The sequence below is a fragment of the Heliconius melpomene genome, chromosome 12, assembly GCF_056956725.1.
Source record: "Heliconius melpomene rosina isolate 202511_hmr_F chromosome 12, ASM5695672v1, whole genome shotgun sequence".
Classification (NCBI taxonomy): domain Eukaryota; kingdom Metazoa; phylum Arthropoda; class Insecta; order Lepidoptera; family Nymphalidae; genus Heliconius; species Heliconius melpomene.
This window is the reverse complement of record NC_140400.1, coordinates 12,583,733-12,604,330: the sequence shown is the minus strand read 5'-3', so window position 1 is coordinate 12,604,330 and position 20,598 is coordinate 12,583,733. Positions and strand designations below refer to the sequence as shown.

Here is a 20,598-nt window from a genome sequence, read left to right as displayed (position 1 = left end):
GAAAATTATGCTTTTCCCATATTTGTGATGGGTCACAACTCACTAAACACTAAAATGACGACATTGACTCTATTAAATACAATTGTTATTAAATGTGTTACTTAATGTGCTATCATTTTGAGTGTACCTCTTTGAAATAAAAAATAAATAAAACAGCTTCACGTTGTGTCCCACACAGCAGGGTAGGCAGAGGGAACCTACTGTTAAGACACTCCTTTCCCGTTATCTCCAAATTCTCGAGGCATTCCTCCGCGTCTTGTCTTGCTACCAGAGCGAAATGGAAATAGAAATTTAAATAAATATTCATTTCCTCGAATAGGGGAATTCCTAATTGATCATTGAACCCACCCCCAGACGCGTTTATAGTCACACTGTGTCCCTGTGCCATGACTCGCCTCAATCTCATATTTTAATATTTTATTAATGTAAAAATTATATCGCTTATAGACGCGTGAACACGGCTCAGCACCCTTACCGACGTGACCATTCAAGTCCCTGTCCCCCCCCCCCCCACTAAGAGCACTTCGGTAGACGGTACAGCAAGTAGAACCCCTTCATACTGCTCCCAGAATGTCTCCTTTTCGGCCGCGCTACATCCCTGCCTGGAGAGCATAGGCACTGATTAAGTTTGTGGTAACGCTCTTAATCAGTACACTTACCCGCATCAAGCGGTCGGAGCGACGGTCAACTTCAAGGAGCCCATTCTGAAGCTCTTCAGAAAGCACTACCGCCACACCGTTTCTACCTGAAGGTGACCCAGTGTTTATAAGCCGGTAACCCTGTTTGATGTTACGAGACTTATTACCCTTCCAGCGAGTTTTCTGGAGGAAAGCACACACCACTTTTACAGACTGGATGGGGGTATAACAGTGGCGGTCAGTGTTACCAACCTCGGGAAGGCAAAAAACAGCATATGGAACTTAAAAAAACAGTAGAAAATAGTAAAATACAAGAAATTCATTAAAAATAATACAAGTACTCTTATATTTATCAAGTTAAAATGCAAATATTTAACCAAAATGTTATAAATTTTATTAAAATAACTAATTTCATCAATATTTCCAATTTCGAGGTTTTCGACGTTCACGTAGTAAATTATTTCGTTCCTTATATTATTTCGTTGTTCGTCTGCCTATTTCAAGATCGAATATCGAATATGTTAAGCTGAAAATAATATCAAATAACCAGATTTACGATCTCTTTGAGCTCAGAAAATGGAAAGTCAACGAGCAATTATAGTTTTTGCTGCATTTTGTATGAAATTCACCGCGTGCAAACCCTTTATGGTAATGTGGACCTATGTTATGCGGTAAATTTGACTAAAAGTGAAAATTTACATTACAAACGAAGGTATGAAATGAGTGCAAACTTATACATATTTGTCAACTTTAATAAGTACAGTTCCTGTTGACCTACAACCTTTTTACGCATTTCAAAAAAACAGCAGATATGAGGAATAAAACAGAAAACAGGGATAAAAGTAAAAAAACAGTAGATCTACTGTTGAAACAGTAGGGTTGGCAACACTGGTGGCGGCTCGAGAATCCGGGGTCGCGTGTCCGGGCATACGGGTACAAACCAATATCGGACAGATATTAATCTGGGCTGGGCACCCTCTGGATGAAATTAAAATAAAAACAAAACAAATTATGGCAAATTAGTACACGTTAAAATAAAAATAAATTCAAAGATTAGAATTTGTTACAAAAACTTCAATGAATTTCAATTTGATCCTCGTGCCCAAAACAGTGTTTTCTATTATCTACACAAAGTCATTATTTTAGATTAAAATTTGACACATGACTGATGATTGAAATGACATAGAACATTCAATAATAGTAAAAATATTATTATTTACATTTATGACAGCTGATACTTGATGTTGATAGTGACTAGTCATTTAAATCTTAACAATTTCTTCAAAGTAAATATTTAATTAATGCTTATTGTGTCGTAGAAGTTAATAAAAGAGTTAAATAAAATTTTAATAATTTTGAACTACCTTTGTGAATCTTTATGTAGCAAATTGAATTTTTAGTATTAAACATGGAAATAAGCAATATTGTGCAAGAATCATTACAGTTTTTTATTGAAAATTGGAAGCTTTTGCTATGTATGAACTTAGCATTTTATTTCTATTTTTATTACACACGCTCTTTTGATCATTTCAAAAAACGTAATATTAAATTTAAAAAACCTGTAATATTGTTTGGAAATACTTTATCACGATTAGTGGCCAAAGTATCTTTTTTTGAATATCAATTAGAAACCTATAATTTATTCAAAGGACATCGTTTTGGAGGTAAGTTACATTATTAAAACATATATAAAATATATACACAGTATTCAGTATAAATATTAATTTATCTAAACTATATTTTAATACAGGATGTTTTGAAGGACAAAGACCTATTTTATTTATACTTGATACTGACATTATAAAAGCAGTGACAATTAGTGACTCTGATCATTTTATCGATAGAAATACATTGAAAACAAATGAACCAAGATATTTAAGCAGAACTCTTTTGAGCTTAAAGGTAAAATATATCACATTTTCTTTTATTTAAAAAAAAAGGCTTCCAAGTATTAAGTATTTAGTTTCAATTTTCTCATTATTCAAATAGCATAAACATTTTGCATGTGTCTAAGAAAATAGATTTAAAGAAATGGGACATCTTGAGACACCATAATTAATGAATTGAACTATGACATAAAATATGGTTGCAAGACATTTTTAATTCTGCTGAATTCTGGAGGCATTGCATGTTAAGTGGTGCAACTCAACACTGCACTTTGCCTCAAAACTATAGCTATAGAAAATTTGGATAGCTATAGAAAATGTACATTTAAATTAATGTAATTTACTCGAGCGGAAATTGAGCACACTTCGTGCCCCTGTGCCGCGACTGACCAGTAGTCAATTATTATTATAACATTCATGATGATATATAACTTTGTGTTTAAAAGAACAATAAAATTTTAGGGATCAGAATGGAAAGAAGTAAGAAGTTTAATTACTCCAACTTTCAGTTCTGCTCGATTAAAAAATATGTTTCCATTAATGCAGCACTGCTCTAACCAATTAGTTGGACTTTTAACTCAATTTGGTAAGTTTTTAACTGCATTCATAGAATTTTGTAAAATTTATTTAGTCAATTGATTTATTATAAATAAATGACAATCATAAATCATCATCATCATCATCAACAGCCATCTTTTGTCCACTGTTGGACATAGGCCTTCCCCAATTCTCGCCACCACACTCGATCCTCAGCTTTTCGGACCCATCCGCTTCCCGCCAATCTCTTTATGTCGTCGGCCCATCTGGCAGGGGGTCGTCCCATCTGGCAGGGGGTCGTCCCACCGGTCTCCATTCTACGAGACGTCTGCCCCAGCGGCCGTCGGCTCTACGACAGATATGCCCCGCCCATTGCCACTTCAGCTTACCAATTCTTTGGGCTATGTCGGTAACCTTGGTTCTCCTACGGATTATCCTCCTAGGCCAGTTATCGTCGATAATGTTAGCATCGAAGTTGTCCAGGAATACATCTACCTAGGTCAGACTATATAACTTGGTAGGAACAACTTCGACAAAGAGGCTGACAGAAGAATACGATTGGGCTGGGCAGCGTACGGAAAACTTCGTCAAGTCTTCGACTCGCCACTACCTCAATGCCTGAAATCTCGGGCATTCGACCAGTGCGTTCTTCCGGTCATGACGTATGGGGCGGAGACATGGACTCTAACGAAAGGCCTCGTCCACAAATTTCAAGTCGCTCAGCGCGCCATGGAGCGGGCTATGCTCGGTGTATCTCTTAAGGATAAAATCCGAAACGAGGAAATCATAAATATAGATGACAAATTTTGTTTTAAACTCAGTCAAATAAATTTAAATCTAGAAATCATAGTGAGCAATGGGAGAGTTAAAAAAAAATGATTGATTCATATTTTACATTTTTTATGATAGAAATAAGAAGTATATCTTGATTTAATATTTATTCTTCCATTTTTAATTGTAAACATAATTTTCAGATAAATCTGACATTGAACTTAAAGAAATAACTGGACACTTCACTCTGGAAGTTACTGGAGTAACAGCATTTGGTATAAGCACAGATAACTTAAAAGATAAAAATGCCGAATTTTATAAGGTATATTGTAATTCTTTTTGGTCATTTACTTTATTAATTTTCACTGTCTCATCACTTAATGTTGTTTTAGATAGCTGAAAAATTTACATACATGTCTGTTCCTAAGAGAATATTTTTTTTCTTCATTTTATTGTTTATGCCATCAATGTTTAAATATATTAATTTATCGTTTATGAATCCTGAATCAACTACAAAACTAGTTAAAATCTTACAAAAAACCAAGGCTGAAAGAATGGCACAAGAATCTAAGTAAGTATAGAGTGTATTATAAAAATGTTTTCCAATGTTTTTAAAGTGTTATTTCAGTAAAACATTTTTAAGTAAACATATAAAAGACCTTAGTAGGACCAGAACCCGCACCTCTGACAAATCGAAAACCTGGAATTATTAAAATAAATATGAAACAATATCTTTTAAATGTCTATACTAGTACACTATATCTATTTTGTATATTGCAGGAGGAGTGACTTTTTGCAACTCTTGATTGACATTGCTTTGAAAGAAAAGGAAGAAGTAAAAAATAATACAGAACCCTCTAAAATATGTATGTATTATTTTTGCATTGATGTTTTCCCATCGACATCACTTGCTTAGTGTAAACTTTTAGAGAAGAAAAAAGATTTAAGACACTACTTACTTTCTCTGGTCTAATGAGCAGAAAATATTGGTTCATTTTAAGCACATTGTAGGCGTGGTGGTAGTTAATACTGCACTTTATTAACAAGAAAAGCGAAATAAAATAATTCTATTAAAAAATATTCTAAGCCAGTTGTGTCAAAGAGGCAGCCACGTGGGTCTGCAAACCCTGGTCTGCACGGACACATATCTTTTTTTAAGTAAATATAGAAATATGTTTTCAAGAAATTATAGGGCCATAAATCTAGGTATATGGTTTGAATTTCAACTCGATATCTCCAAGCATTCCTGAAATAAAAGGTATTGACAAACAGAAAGACAGATGGACGCACAACAAAATGATATTATAAGGGTTCCTTTTTTTCCTTAATGATACCCTAAAAATGTAATTTTGTCAGTATGATATTTATTTTTACATGAGACCTGGTTAAACAAAGCATTACCTTAGCTAAAACTAGTCCTTTTCTAAAGTCAAATTGTTATTTTTAGATCTGGATGATGATACTTTAGATGCCCAAGCACTACTGTTTCTCTTAGCGGGTTTTGAAACTTCTAGTACTTTATTGTCCTTTTTTTTCTACACGATGGCCGTGGAACCCGACATTCAAGACAAGTTACGGGCACATATAGAGGAAGTAACTAATGGCCAAGAGTTGTGCTATGATCATTTCTCTCGGCTTGATTATCTTGAGGCAGTTACATTGGGTAAGTATTATATTATTTTGTAATATGGATACCATGGGCACAAGAAGAGCTGGTCTTGGATGATTAAATGATATGATGATGTTCTTCTAATATCATTCGTTTTAGTTAAGGCGATGTTCAATTTAACATACTTTGGTGAGTCCAAGCAAAATGATAGGTAACATTGTTCTGTTTAAATAATAAACCTAGGAAATCAAAACTTCCCAAATTGCTTGTTGCCTTTTAGTTTCTGTTTTGTAAGTAATTGTTTTTCAAACAAAAATTGATTAATATATATTACGCGCTCATTACGCATTTTACATAGGAAATGTAAAAAATTCCTTCTCTTACGTAATTGCAAGTAAGCGGGAAATAAAGATAATTATTTGAAAAATGTTGATACTAAAAAAATATATAACTCGTGTATTCCAGAAACATTAAGAATGTACCCGCCTGTTAGCAGAATCGACAGAATGTGTACTAAACCATACAAGGTGCCTAATTCGGATCTTTATTTGAGAGTTGGCGAAGTGGTCGCCATTCCCGCGTACGGTATACATATGGACCCCGATATATACCCAGAACCGAAAATGTTTAAACCGGAAAGGTTCATGAAGGAGGAGAAGAAAGAGAGACCCTCACATTTGTTTCTCGCATTCGGGGCCGGACCTCGCAATTGTATCGGTGAGTACAGCAAGTTTTTGTAAAATACTTTTTTAGACTGTGAATTAAGCTTGATGAGAACATATATGTAGATAGTGCTTGAACGGTTTTCAAAGAGCGCGGCATCAAGTCGCGCGACGTTCATATTTTTATGTGTTTTCTAAACTATTCAAAGACTCTTAACTATAGATGGAAGATAACCTATCTTCCATCTATAGTTATCAGATTTGGTATAAAGTTAGAACTAACAGTGCAAATAAAAAAAACAGTAAAAAAGTGAAATGAAAAGAAACTTATATTTGTAGTTCTTCACCCCCCTTTAAAAGGAGGAGGAGGTTCTCAATTACGGATTATATTATTTTTAGTTTATGTATGTACACCGTGTTTCTGTATACCTACAATTATTATATTTTGCAAGAGCTAAGGACTTGCAGTACAAATAACAATCTCAATTATTTTACAGATAATAACTATTACAAACTTGTAATTGTGTTTAATTTCACACGGAATGAAGTCAAATGAGTGCAAACTATCGCAAACTGTAGTTAGTCAATTTTTGTAAGTTGTAGATACTTTCCGTTGACCTATAATTCTGTATTTGATATGAAACCCTAGCTGGGCAAGTCCGACTCGTACTTTATTCATAAATGATACCATCTGTCATATGATGCAATTAAATCTTGATTTATACGTAATTTGAGTGAACTAATACTCGGGAGACATGAAATATTAGTTGTAAGCAAATAAAATTATGTTTGCACTCATTTGTTATGCGAAATGTAACGATAACATATTCTAGATTATGAAGTATAATGATATCTATAAGAAAACAAGTTGTAGCGTTCTTTTTTCGAGTTCCGTACCCAAAAGATAATGTTACAGGACCCTGTTACTAAGGCTCACTAGACTGTATTCCATGCACTGTGAGATAGTTAGACAATTGAAATAACAAATACTAAAAAAATATAAAATAAATATAGCTGCCATATAACAGACATATTTTTGGTGTTTTTATATATAATTGTACGGTCATCAATCAACGGAATGTTTCCGGTTGTTTTTCATAAATGGTATAAAATTAACTCTTTTTTTTTTAGGTTCAAGGTGTATCTCGCATATAGCAAAGTGTTAAGATACAACGCCGTGCTTTGACTTGTTAGCAGAGCAAGGAAATGAAATTAACTCATTAACATTAACATTAACGCTCTACTGAGAACGGGGATCGAACCCACAATCGTCGCGTTTCCAGTCAGATGCTGTGCCACTGCACCACGACTATTACATTATATAACATACTTAATTTATTAACACCAATTAAGTCGACAATTTCAAATGGTATTTTTTTTCAGGTTCTCGCTTTGCAATGGTTGTCGCAAAAACGGCTATTGTTGCTATGTTGAGAAATTTCAAGTTTACTCCGTGCTCCAAAACTGAATATCCAGTGAAATTTCATAAAACTTCAATGTTATTGAAGCCAGCAAATGGACTATGGGTACATGTTGAAAAAATATAAGTTCTAAAGTGGAATATAGAATTTCTTATACGATACAAAAACCATGGTAATGTACAAATTTATATTAAAAGTATTGCAATTATCTTAAAATTAAATAGTACAAAGCCAACTTTATTTAAAGTAACAGTATTTTTACTAGCATTTTGAGTTATAAGCGGTATTACTGTAGTTCTGCTTGTAATAGTATGATATAATTTAACTAAATAAAAAACAAGTACATTTTATACAATAAGTGATTGCGAAATCGATTAATAGTAATAGTTGCTTTTTTCAGAATCAAATTGTATATTAAACTGCTATCAGATTTTAATTTGGTGTTGGTTCAATATATATACTTATTGTTTGTTGAAATAAAAAAAAATCGTTAAAGGAAATAAACTTTAAGATTCCGTTTTTATAGAAATTCTATATGCACTGTGTTTCATGTAATATTTTATTTAAGGGTATGTGGTATATAATTTAAATCCTAGCTATGATAAGAGCTTATCAGTTGTGCAATCATACAGTGAATTAATAATGTGATAAAATATGCCTATAGTATTATATAATTCTCATTTAATTTAAAGTTTATGAAACATTGAGATTATATTCTTGGTAAAATGAATTAAAACATGATTAAGAAATAATATGATATATTTAATGTATCTAATATTAGTATTAAATTATAGGTTTTTTATTATTTGAAAATTGCCACAAATCCAATACTACATAGAGACACATAAATTTATAAGAGTAAGTGGCAAAATATAAACTAACGCAATTGTTTGATTATTTTATTTAAAATTTAAAATAGATTTTGACACTTGTTCAATCTTTAAAGTTTTATTTTTAGGAATTGTTTTAATAATTAAATCCCTTCAAATACTTTGGCCCGCCTCTTGCCAATTACTTTATTTTATAATTTACTTTCATTTTATTGCATTGATATCACAATAATCTCCGCTATATTATGGAAAGTATATAAACTGAATACAAGTTAATTATAAATATGATTAATACCTTTAGTGATAATCAAATAATTATGATGATGAAAAAAATTTTTAAAAAGATTAAATTGAATTAATTTGAAAATTCAGTTTAAAAGAAAATACTTGAAAAAATAAAAACATAAATATTTTATTGTATTTAAAAATATAACTTATTGTTTACAAATTTATTATATTAAGAATTAAGTTTTACTCAGTGTATTTAGGATATACTTTGGGTTTTGTTATAAAATAAAGAGATTTAATATAGATATTTTTTTATTTATTTTTAGGGTTACGTAGCCGAATGGCAAAAAACGGAACCCTTTTCTTTCTCTCGGTCTGTATGTCATTCTGCTGACTGCACTTTACTTCGTAGGTAGATGTAGTCTATAAACCGCGCTACGATTTGAAAGATAGATACTTACAAAGTCGTAAATATACAGGTGGAAGCGTCTGCGCTCCTTTTACGGTAGCAGCATGTAGGGTAAACTATTTCAAATCTATTAGACGTAGGATTATTATGTTTATTTCATGATTTTTATCCATACTGTACGAAGTACGTAGTAAATAGTTACGAATAGATACCAATAACGTAAACATCTACTTATTACTACAAAGAATCTACTAAACGTTGCCGATCTGCCACTTTTCATTCTCTATAAATATATCAGAACGAGAAAGGGATGTCTATCGTTCTATTTTACGCATAATTACCCTAAACAACGTTCAACTTCACTGTCAATACCGACGACTCGATTTCGTGAATGAGGCGTCTGTGATGTTTTCGCTTTGATAGGTTTGTGTCTGTGTGCGTCATTCTTAACAAATGGCGTTTTATTTTACAACAATAATTTTATTATTTATTTTGTTTGAAAAAATCACTTCTATTTTTGGCAAAATCTCTTTTTAATTGTATTAGGGTTTTATAGAGTAGTTAAGATTGTGCTTTCATTTAAAGTGGTGATGACAAAAACACTCTGTATATTGTGTAACGTGTCATTTATAAAAACACTGAAAAACCCAAGTTATTACTGGCAAAAAATTTAAGTATTTTTGCTAGGTATGCTAAATTAATATGTTACCTAGCTATTTTTTAGTAGCACTTTTTCTGAAGATTTTGTATCAAATACTTTGTACATGTAAAATATATGATAAATTATTTTATTTCATATCTTCATATTTTACTAATTAGTTATAATATATGAATTATATGAAATATATATTTTTATATATAGATTGTCATATTATGGACAAAATATAATTTCATGATTGATAAAAGTTACAGCCCCATTAAATGTAATATAATTTAAAAATTGCTTTTCCAACTGCATTTAAATATTACATTTACAAAAAAGTGAACGTATCTATAGAACTTTAATTTTGCATCATATTTTACATAAATAATATTATATATAACATAGTTTCCATTTGTCTTATAAAAATAATGAAAAAAGTATTCCATACGAGTAGATTAATTTCATTATTGTCAGACAATTTTAAATTGCTGCCTATTATTACCATTATAATATTAATTTATTATCATTATACGAAAAATTTTGATTTTTTCAAAAAACGTAATGTGAAATATATAAAACCTGTCATTTTCTTTGGGAGCGATGTTTTGGGAGTTTTTGCTTTAAAGTCAGTCTTCCAAGTGACGATAGATTTTTACAATGATTTAAAGGGACATCCGTTTGGAGGTAAGAATCTCGTGCTATTTTTAGTTTACATAACAATTAGTGAGGCAAGTCGCGGCGCAGGGGCACAAAGTGTGACTGTAAACGCGACTGGTTGTGGGTTCGATCTTCACTCGAGAAGATAAAATATTTATTTAAATTTATATTTTCATTTCTTCGCTCTGGTGTCGGGGCAAAGAGCGGCTTTGAGTTTCGCCACTCAGCACGCAATGCCTCCAGAATTCAGCGGTAAGTGGGGAACGGAATGTCTTAACATTAGATTTCTTCTGCCTATCCTGCTGTGTGCGGGAATACAGCATGACGCTGAAAAAAAAAACAATTAAAAATATATTAATATTACATATCTTTTAAGGATTTTTTCAAGGATCAAAACCTCTCTATATTCTTCGTGATCCGGAATTGATAAAAAAAATTTCAGTCGTCGATGCTGAACACTTTCTTGACAGAGATCCTGTTGTAACTAACGAACCACGATACAGCAGCAGATCTCTTCTACAGTTAAAGGTAATTTTTATATGTCTCTTAGTGTATAACAATATACAAATATTATTATATAAATAAAAATATACCCAAAGAATAAAAAATTGCAAATATAACGTATATTTGCAATTTCTAATTCTTAAACGTCGAATAACATGATCAAGTTACTAAGAGCAATATTTTTTAAATTCACGCACTTCGATAAAAGATACAGCAGTGCTATTAAGTATATGTATATTGCTGTCAATAAAATATTTTAATGATCTATTTTCATTTTGCTTAGACCGTCGTGGCGCAGCGAAACATTAGACTATAAGCGATGGTTGTGGATTCGATGCCCACTCAGAGAAATGTTTTTTTTTAAAGACTTCCGCCTTTACACGCAACTTCTCAAAAATTGGGTGAAAAGTGGAAAACAAAGTACCTTAATATCAAGCTACCTCTACCTACCCGCTATCTGCGTGAAAATAAAAAAACTTTTTCCTTTTTAGACTGGAGAATGGAAGGCAGTCCGAAGTTTGATGACGCCTTCGTTTAGCTCATCGCGACTAAAAAGTATGTTCCCATTAATTCAAACGTGCTGTAATCAGCTAGTGGATCTCGTAGCCCGCAAAGGTAGACAATATTATTTTGAGTTAGGTACAAATTACCTATTTTTTTAAATAATATGTATTTGATAATAGAACTTACCTTGATGTTTCTGAACTTAAAAGGAAAAAAAACGGAATCCTTATAGTAGATATATCTGTCTGTGAAGACAATTTTGCAAATATCGCGTCGTGAGAGAGGGTGAAGTGAGAACCAATACAGAACAAATAAAATAAAAAATCGATAATTGCAAAATCGAAACTTTAAACGTAAATTTGTTAATTAAATAGCCAAGTCAAACTTAGAACTTGTATTTTTTCCCGAGTGAACATAGAGCTCGGCACCCATATAGATCTCCCATTCTTGTCGGTGATGTCGAGAACCATGCATCATCATCATCATCATATTTGTGATTGCTATTGCTTAATTCTTTTACTGTCACTTAAATTTTTAATAGATAAAAAATATCGTAGACAAAGGGGATATTGATATAAATGTTTTTACTGGACATCTGGCACTGGAAGTAACTGGTGTTTGCGCTTTTGGCATCAGCACTGACGCTCTCAAAGATGAAAACGCTGAATACTACAAAGTGAAATTATATTATAGTTTTTTATTTTTAATAAATAACATGTAGTAAAATGGAAGTGTAAAATTTTATTTTATCCATAATTACCATACCACGTTGTTTCAGCTGGCAGCGGGATACTCCTACATGTCTGTACCTAAAAGGTTGTTGTTCTTTTTCATGCTGCTCTTATTGCCTACTGTGCTTAAATACGTGCCAATATCTGCTCTGGACGATAACACTAATAGAAAACTGGTGAAAATAATACAGACTTCGAAAGCTCAGAGAGTAACTGGTCTAGTAAAGTATGTTATCTCTATTTTAATTCATTTGAAATATTCATCACTAAGGCCGTCGCATGGGCACAAGGGGGTGACTGTAAACAAGACGTACTAGTACTCGTACATATATGGGTTCGATCCCACTCTTCATTTCCTCTTTCATTCATTTCCTCTTTCCGATGCGAATCCGAAATCCGAAAAAAATGTGCGGCGTTGTCCCAAAAATTGGGCGGAAAGTTAAGAATGCAATCTCTTATCACTAGGTTCCCTCTGCTTACCCTGCTTTATGCGGGATACAAGCTGAGAAAAATATATGAAAATGAATGTTACTCTGTTCAAACAACTAGATAAGGAAAAATATTTTCTAGATTAATTGTTGTTTAGGTACTGTAAATTGTAATTACTTATATTTTAATGATATTAACAATTTATATCCCATAATAATCATAATTAGTATATCCAATAAAAAAATTAATAAATGAGAAGTGAATTTAATAAATGTCGATGTCAAGAGCTGGAAGAGACAAAATTAACCATTCCTACATAATACATTAACATGATAAAAAATTAACTACAAATGAATTTAAAAAATTAACCACAAACTAACAAGGGAAGCTTAAAAGATAAACCCACCTACACTCTCTCTCTTTACCTCTGTAGAAGTAAAATTGATAACTTTTGTTATTTCTAGGTATAAGTACTTATGTAATACTCAATGGTGTAGCGAGCTTAACTCGCACCCGGGGCAAAATACTTTTATAGCTCCCCCCAGGTGAACACAATATAATTTCATATCTATGTTATAATTAAGCAATAGTTTTGCGTCCCTTTATAAGCGGCGCCCGGGCATGATGCCCTCCCCCCCATTGCCCCCTCCTCACTACGCCACTGGTAATACAAGAATATAATTGAATTAATCAACGTAAATGTTTCAGGAGATATGATTTATTGCAATTGTTGGTAGATGCTGCGATGAAAGAGAAAGAAGAGTCTATTAAAAATGGCCAAGAAAAAATTTGTATGTATTGTGAACTCTTCATTGTAAATACAAATAAACATTTATAGGTTATATTTTTTTTAGCTTCTTGCACATAGCAGAGTATGCAAGCCTAGCCTATCCTGCTCTGTGCGGCATACAGTGAAGGTTAAAAAAAGTGAAGGCCGCGCATGTTACTAGAGTGAGAAAATGAAAACAATTAATTTTCGAGTGGGGATTGACCCTTCAACCGTAGTACCTTTATAGTCAGACAGCCGCTAGGTCACAACGGCCTCAACATTCAATTGTACAAATTATACTAACAATGGATATAACACCTAATAATTGATGACATGAGTGGATGAAAGTGATATGTCGCATTTTTGGATTTTCGCTGTTTTATGCATGACATCATTCATGTTATTTTAGTCCACAAAACAACCAAGTTTGTGGCTATTTTTGAACGTCACTACTTGATGAAGGTGTCATGTACACCATATTTTAATATTAGTTTTGGATTTTTCAAAGCTTTGAACTCGATTTTCGAAATTAGTATTTTGCGACATATCTTCCTTCATCACCTTATGTCTTCAATTGTGTTCACAGATTTAGACGACGATACTATAGACGCACAGACGTTACTCCTCCTTCAGGCCGGGTTTGGCACTACCTGTGCCATGTTAACATTCGCCTTACTCACTCTAACCGTATATCCGGAAATGCAGGACAAATTGAGAGCTCACATATTAGACGTTACTAAGGGCAAAGAAGTAACTTACGATCAACTATTCGAGCTAGATTATTTGGAATCGTTTTTGAACGGTATGTAGTTTTTTTTTATTTTAGGCCAAAAAAGAATCTATAACTATAGATTAGAAGTATAGAAATATGTAATATAAAAATATTAATTATTTTAGATAATTGTAAAAATTTTTTATAAGTTATTAAGGTTATAAGTTATTAACATACCTACTGTAAAACCAAGTAAATAAAAATGATAATTTTATTGAGTAAAGGTATATAACACGATGTACAGCCCGCGAGTTCTAAGTTGATCTTTGCAATTGTGTGCGTATTCATATAATATATAGAGTAGCTACTTGCTTGACCTAAACTAGTTAATGCTGTTTTTTTACAACCGGTCTACACTTCTAGTGTTGATAGCAACGTCAAATATTTATTTTTTAAAATTAAATCAGCTTCACGCTGCTGTTCCACCCGTATCTATGCGGTATCCCGCACACAGCTGGGTAGACAGAGTGAACCTAGTGTGAAATCACTCCGTTCTTCGCTTTTGCCTCGACAGCAGTGAGAAGAAATGGAAATATAAATTTAAATAAATATTTCATTTCCTCGAGTGTTTTGTGTTCGATTTATTAAAAGTGAAAAATAAATTTGACACTATCACTGTGCACGAATGGAAAAATGTACGTGATCAAGCAGTAAAAAAAGAAAACACTGTTGTTACCGATATAATCGGAAGATTACTTATTAATTTAAACAACGTATCAGACCAGAGTAAACACATTTTTTTCTAGCTCTACTTTTATAACTCGCACAAATGCCAAGCTCAGCCTACACCTCGCGCACTGTACGTGTATATTTCAGAGACACTTCGCATGTACCCGCCGGTGCCACGCGTTGACCGCAAGTGCTGCAAGCCCTACGTCATGCCGGGCACCGACATCCGCATCAACGTGGGCGACGTGATGGTCATACCCGTGTCCGGCCTGCACATGGACCCCGACATATTCCCCGAACCCCATACATTCAAAGCCGACAGGTTTTTTTATCTATTATTATTACTAATATTTCTTACATAGGTACTACTTATGGTTTGTACCTTTTTTTATTGAATGCATTTCTTTTAGACATTAGTTATAATTAGACTTATGTTAGAATATAGATGCATTTTCTATATTTATATAAGTGTGCCCTTAAAAGAGTCCAGTTATTATTTGAACTTGCTAACTTGACTACTCGACAGGTTTATGAAGAACGGAAAATTAGATAAAATGCCACACGCTTTCCAAGCATTCGGATCTGGACCGAGAGCTTGCATTGGTATGTTATTAATTGTGTATTAACATAAATTTTTCAGCTTAACGCTTGTTCTCCCTATATAATTCTTAGTCTCTTTTCAGTACTTAAAATACTTCAATTACTATAGGTATAACTTATAGGGATTAGGGTAGGCAGACAGGTAACCTAGTTTTGAAGCACTGCATATACTTTCCCCCCGATTTTCGTGCGTGTTGACTGGTGGAACTCAACAGCTCGCTTTGTCTTCCAGAGCGACCTGATCTGATGGTCTAATATTTTAGGGCCCGCATTAGGGCTTCTGCACACAACGCCGTCGCGTAACAATATATTGCTAACAACTGTCTAGTGGTATGCGGCGGCGGTCGCGAAGGTATGCACAACAATGACCGCTTAGGACTCGAATCTCGACCTAAGAATCGGAATTGCTCATCTAATACATAATTGTATACAACTTCTTTCCAGCTTTCAAAACCATTTTGAATTTTTTTTGAAACACGAAATGTAATATATATATTATTTTATAAATATTTTTATGACTTCATTTAATCATAAAATCAGAATTATTATTTATATTTGTACCTATAAATAATGTATATTAAATTAAATTGAAAAATTATAATCAAGCAAGTCAAGTGTAGTCACGAAGTCACTTATTTTAATTATAAATTACAATTGGTTATGATATTAAATATTAATCGTGTAACTATAACATTTTAATGTATAACGTTAAAGTGAATACGTTATATATTGGTCACGATTTCGTAATAACTTCATAATATAGTTTAAATAACAAATATTTAAAGAATTATCTATCATTATTATTATTGCCAATATATCTAACGATAATCATTAAATGTTTTAAATAAACCAGTCAAGGGCAAGACGGACTCGCCCACCGAAGGCACTGTACAAAAATGGGAGATTTCGAGCTTTTTTCCGAAATTCAGGCATAGCCTACCCAGACCCGTTTCATCTGATAACCTTTCTTGAACTAGCGGGTTTAATACCAAATTTTGTCCCCCTTTATTTGAGGGGATCATTTTTAGGATTTAAACACTAATGTATAGTTTTCAGATTTTTTCCCGTAGCTCCTAAGCTACTACCTGTAGATGCTAGCTGCCAAATTTCATAATTCTAGGTCAACTGGAAGTACCCTATGAATGTTGAGTCGAGGTACGTTTTTTGCGATATAAACGGCCATATATTTTTTTAAGTAAATATTGATACGTTTTTTTCGGGAAATCATGGGGCCGTAGTTTTGAGTATATGATTTGAATTTCAACTCGATATCCCGAGGCTTTTGAACAAAGTGATCTTTTAAGAGTTTCTTTTTTCCTTAAAAAGTACGGAATCCTATAAATTAAATGTAAATACGATCTAAGAATTAAATTAAAGAAAAGTAGGAAAAACTGAAAAAAAAAACTAGCTTCACGCACGTAGCAGGATAGGCAGAGGGAACATGCAATGTCTAAAAATGGGCCGTGCGTGGAGATCTGAGTGACTAACTTAACATTAAGTTTACCTACCCTGGAGGAGCTAGTTTTTTTAATATAACATTTTCATAATTACCTCTCACTTTTTATTACCTTTCAGGACGCAGATTCTCTATGATCGTTTCAAAATCAGCCATGGTATCTTTGCTAACTAATTTCAAATTTACGATGTGTCCAAAAACTATTTATCCATTTCAAATATCAAAAAGAGAAGTTTTGCTGCAAATTGAAAAGGGCACCTGGGCGCGAGTCGACAAGATAAAGAAATAATAAACTATACACATAGTACAAAAATGTATTAAATATAAATAATATTAATTGATTCATTACTTTTGATTTGTTACTTTTGTAAAAGCAGCTATGAAGAAACCTATAGTACTTTTATATAATTCATCAACTGGTCTTAATGGATCATCTTCTGGGCCAAAACGTTGTACCATCACTCTGAAAAATGTTCGTTTTTAATTAAATAATATTGCTGTATTAGCTTTTATATGACTCGAAAGTCCTTATAATATTGTTTAAACAAAATAGTTCACTAACATAAATATTTATATGTTATTAACGGTGAAGGGTATAATGGAAAATACATTTGTGTTAACTGTTAAGTCAAATAAATTAATATTTTTTAATATTTTCATCACATTATTATGATTATTGTTGCTGTTTATTTATTCTATGTTCAATTAAATAAAGATTGGCATAATATTATTTATATAAAAGTTTTCTTTCTTCCTTTTTATTAATTAATTTAAAAATATATATTGTACAGTGTACACCCATAAGAAGAGACATGACACACATAATTAAATAACACAAACACGTACAAGATTGGATCTTATGGCTATAACAGCAACCTCCTTCTGACCATTGTCAGCCATTGTAAGGCATGGGATGTGAATGGGGAAAAAGAAAAATATTAAATATTTCATCCTGCTAAGTGGGGATTAAACCCACAACGGTGCATTGGTCGCAAACTTGTGCCCGTACGCCATGGTCTCGGAAATTAAAATATAATAATAAATAGAAATGGTTGTACCTCTGCTCATCTGATAGGCCTACACCTGGAAGTCCCGGACCGCCCAGTAACGGTTCTGCGCGGATAAGTTTTAAGCATGGATATTTGTCTAACACCCATGAGACCATGTCTTCGTTCTCTTCTACCGTTACGGTGCAAGTACTATATACTAATTTACCTCCAACTTTTAATACTTTAACAGCCTGAAAATATTTATTGCCTAAAAATTAAACGAATACAAATGAGGCCGGCGCAGTGTCTAAATGTAAACGCGATACTCGTGAGTTCGATCTCGAATCAAGGGATTCTTTCCTGGGACAAAATTATTTTTTTTATCACCTTGACGCTTTATTTTAAAATTATTTTTTTTATCACACAGCAGGGCAAAGGGAACCTAAGAATCTGTTAAGACACTCCGTTCCCCACTTTCAGAATTCTGGAGGCATTGCATGTTCACTGGCAGAACTCAACGCCGCGTTTACTATACGCGCGCTATATATAAAAAATGACAAGTAAATAAACACTTACCGCATCAAATAACTTCCTCTGAACATATTTGTAAGATTTAAGCATATTCGGTGATATTTTGTAGTTTAACTGAGGTCTTTGCCCTAGCCCACTGCAAGGTGCATCTAAAAGAACCTTATCAAATGTATTTGATGAAAATGGTGGATGTGATTTACTGTTATTCTCATCGCAATGGCATTTAGTAGAATCATGTACATATGTGGTGATGCATTTAACACTTTGTGTTTCGCATGTTTGTTTAATTTTATTAACTTTTGCTTCAGTTTTGTCAATTGCAATTATGATAGCCTGAAAGGGCAAAGCAACATAAAATGTCTCCACTGCCTTACACATAATGTCTTAAAAATTGGTCAGAAAATTAGGAACAGACTCTCTTAACATTTGTTTCTCTTTAATGACCCTGCTATATGCAGGATATACTACTATGAAGCCTTTAATAAATGTATAAAATTGTAAGAATATACCTCATTGTTAGACATTTCTGCTAAATGAGTGGTTTTATTTCCAGGTGCTGCACACATGTCCAGAATGTATTCAAAAGGCTTAGCATCAACAACCCATCCCACTATAATTGAAGGTAGATTTTGTAATAAAACCTGTCCTCTTGGGTATATAGATTCATTTATTACTGGCAATCTTGATGCTGGTAGTAATGTATGAACTGCAATACCACTAAAAATGTGATTTTTTTTAATATTATGTATCCTGCAGTATGCAGGGTAGATGGAGGAAATCTAGTGTCTATAACACTTAGTACCAGAATTCCCACATTTCATCTTCGTAAAAAGGGGGATTTTTAAATATATCAAGTACTTGCTTTGCTCTAGTACTTGCTTTTTGCAAGACAAAAAGGAGGATTTAATTTATTATTTATCCATTTATTTCAGTTTTAAACAAAGCTTCCAATGGTGATACATATTAATATAAAATATATGTATTTTGAAAAATATCACTATAATTAAAAAATATTGTTTCGGTTTACTATGTCAAAAACAACTTGTATGCCTAAAAAATGCCTAAAAAATATTTCATATATTGAATGCTTTATAAAATTTATTTACTTTGGTTGTATTCCTTTGTCAAATAATTCATAGCGCAACATTTTTAGGTAACCAGTACCCACATAAGTCTTTTTTCCAGTATATTCTATTTTTAGGCCTCTCTTACACTGGCCATCAATATCACCATAAATATCAACTTGTTCATTGATTTTACTATCTGAAATGACAAATTTATACATAATATTATTGTAATGAATGTTTAGAATTGAAAATATAATTTCTTTCAATAGTTTATATATATGAATCTTACTTGTAGATAGCCCCAATACACCAGGGGCATATACATGTGCTCCTCTCAAAACTGCAGCAGCACATAGAGAATCAACTATGATTTTATTTCTTGATGTATCTTGTACAATTTCCTCAGGCCATTGCTCAATAATAATACAGTCCGATTTCAAGAAATAAAATTTAGGGGTAGTTGTGCAGTTTAAGTGCTTTTTTTGCTATAAAGGTTATAGTTATGTATAAAAATTCACATATGAAATTTGCATCTTATATATTTAAAATTACAACATACATACATTTTGCAAGCAAATTTGGAGCACATTACAATCAAATTTCATTAATTTATTAATTCTAAAAACTGAACATTTTGGTGGTTCTGAAAGCCAACTTTGTAGATAATGATAATTAGACATATTTTTATTTAAACATCAAGTATTTTAAGATAATTGAAAACAAAGGTATTTGTTTTTCCTCAATAATCACTCGCATATTATTAAAAAATTTGAGTTTAAAAATATATTTTAGGGGAACTTATGTTATTTATTTTGAGATTTGTTTTTGACAACAGAAACAAAGAAAACAGATAGAGATAATCCACAAATCACAGTTCACTAATTAAACTTCAAATAATATGAATGTCACTGAAGTTGTTGGAAATTATATAATCAAAAGGGGTCAATAGAAATATTTTTAACTTTGAGTTTAATTTTTATAATGCATCCAATTTCTAATTATATTGTAGTTCCTCTTTTTTTTGTACTTATAATTTATAAATTGTGTATGCAATAAAGAATTTTATCTATCTATCTATCAAATGTTTTTTTTTTATTTCACAAGCATAATTTTGAAAATAAAAAAGATATCATATATACTAAGATATTCGATATAGCACGCATTTTTGGATCAATGCAATGGAGTGATCCATTCAATTCAATGGAGTGATTGAGAAAAACACACAACTAGAGTTCTGGAGTTATATCTTTATCAATTAAATCTACATACCATATATGTACGGTAAT

General features: G+C 32.3%; 3 protein-coding genes across 5 annotated transcripts; 2 read left to right on the top strand and 1 right to left on the bottom strand.

The window, feature by feature from the left end:
* Positions 1-242: 242 nt before the first annotated feature.
* Positions 243-8,887, top strand: LOC146533929 (cytochrome P450 9e2-like). Its single transcript, XM_085194062.1, has 9 exons — positions 243-2,302; positions 2,389-2,540; positions 2,987-3,110; positions 4,036-4,154; positions 4,225-4,403; positions 4,613-4,698; positions 5,280-5,495; positions 5,907-6,158; positions 7,487-8,887. The coding sequence occupies exons 1-9, from the start codon at positions 2,047-2,049 to the stop codon at positions 7,648-7,650; spliced, it is 1,548 nt and encodes a 515-aa protein (XP_085050188.1). The 5' UTR covers positions 243-2,046; the 3' UTR covers positions 7,651-8,887.
* Positions 8,888-9,959: 1,072 nt separating this feature from the next.
* On the top strand, positions 9,960-17,378 carry LOC146533928 (cytochrome P450 9e2-like). Of its 3 annotated transcripts, none has more exons than XR_014878533.1 (11): positions 9,960-10,318; positions 10,668-10,819; positions 11,287-11,410; positions 11,857-11,975; positions 12,078-12,256; positions 13,168-13,250; positions 13,815-14,030; positions 14,817-14,991; positions 15,196-15,272; positions 16,326-16,424; positions 16,845-16,983. XR_014878533.1 is itself a non-coding variant. In XM_085194057.1 (11 exons), exons 1-10 carry the CDS (start codon positions 10,063-10,065, stop codon positions 16,381-16,383), a joined length of 1,446 nt encoding a protein of 481 aa, XP_085050183.1. In that variant the 5' UTR covers positions 9,960-10,062; the 3' UTR covers positions 16,384-16,424; positions 16,845-16,983. The 3 variants fall into 3 exon arrangements, 2 of the variants coding, with proteins under 2 accessions (XP_085050183.1, XP_085050182.1); XM_085194057.1 differs by having other exon boundaries at positions 16,319-16,424; XM_085194056.1 differs by lacking the exon at positions 16,326-16,424 and having other exon boundaries at positions 16,845-17,378.
* On the bottom strand, positions 17,024-20,164 carry LOC146533927 (tRNA (cytosine(72)-C(5))-methyltransferase NSUN6). The gene is made up of 7 exons (XM_085194059.1): positions 19,876-20,164; positions 19,602-19,797; positions 19,352-19,508; positions 18,755-18,962; positions 18,291-18,578; positions 17,784-17,965; positions 17,024-17,188 (listed from the first exon to the last, which is right to left on the bottom strand). Exons 1-7 carry the CDS (start codon positions 19,990-19,992, stop codon positions 17,071-17,073), a joined length of 1,266 nt encoding a protein of 421 aa, XP_085050185.1. The 5' UTR covers positions 19,993-20,164; the 3' UTR covers positions 17,024-17,070.
* Between the last annotated feature and the right edge of the window lie 434 nt (positions 20,165-20,598).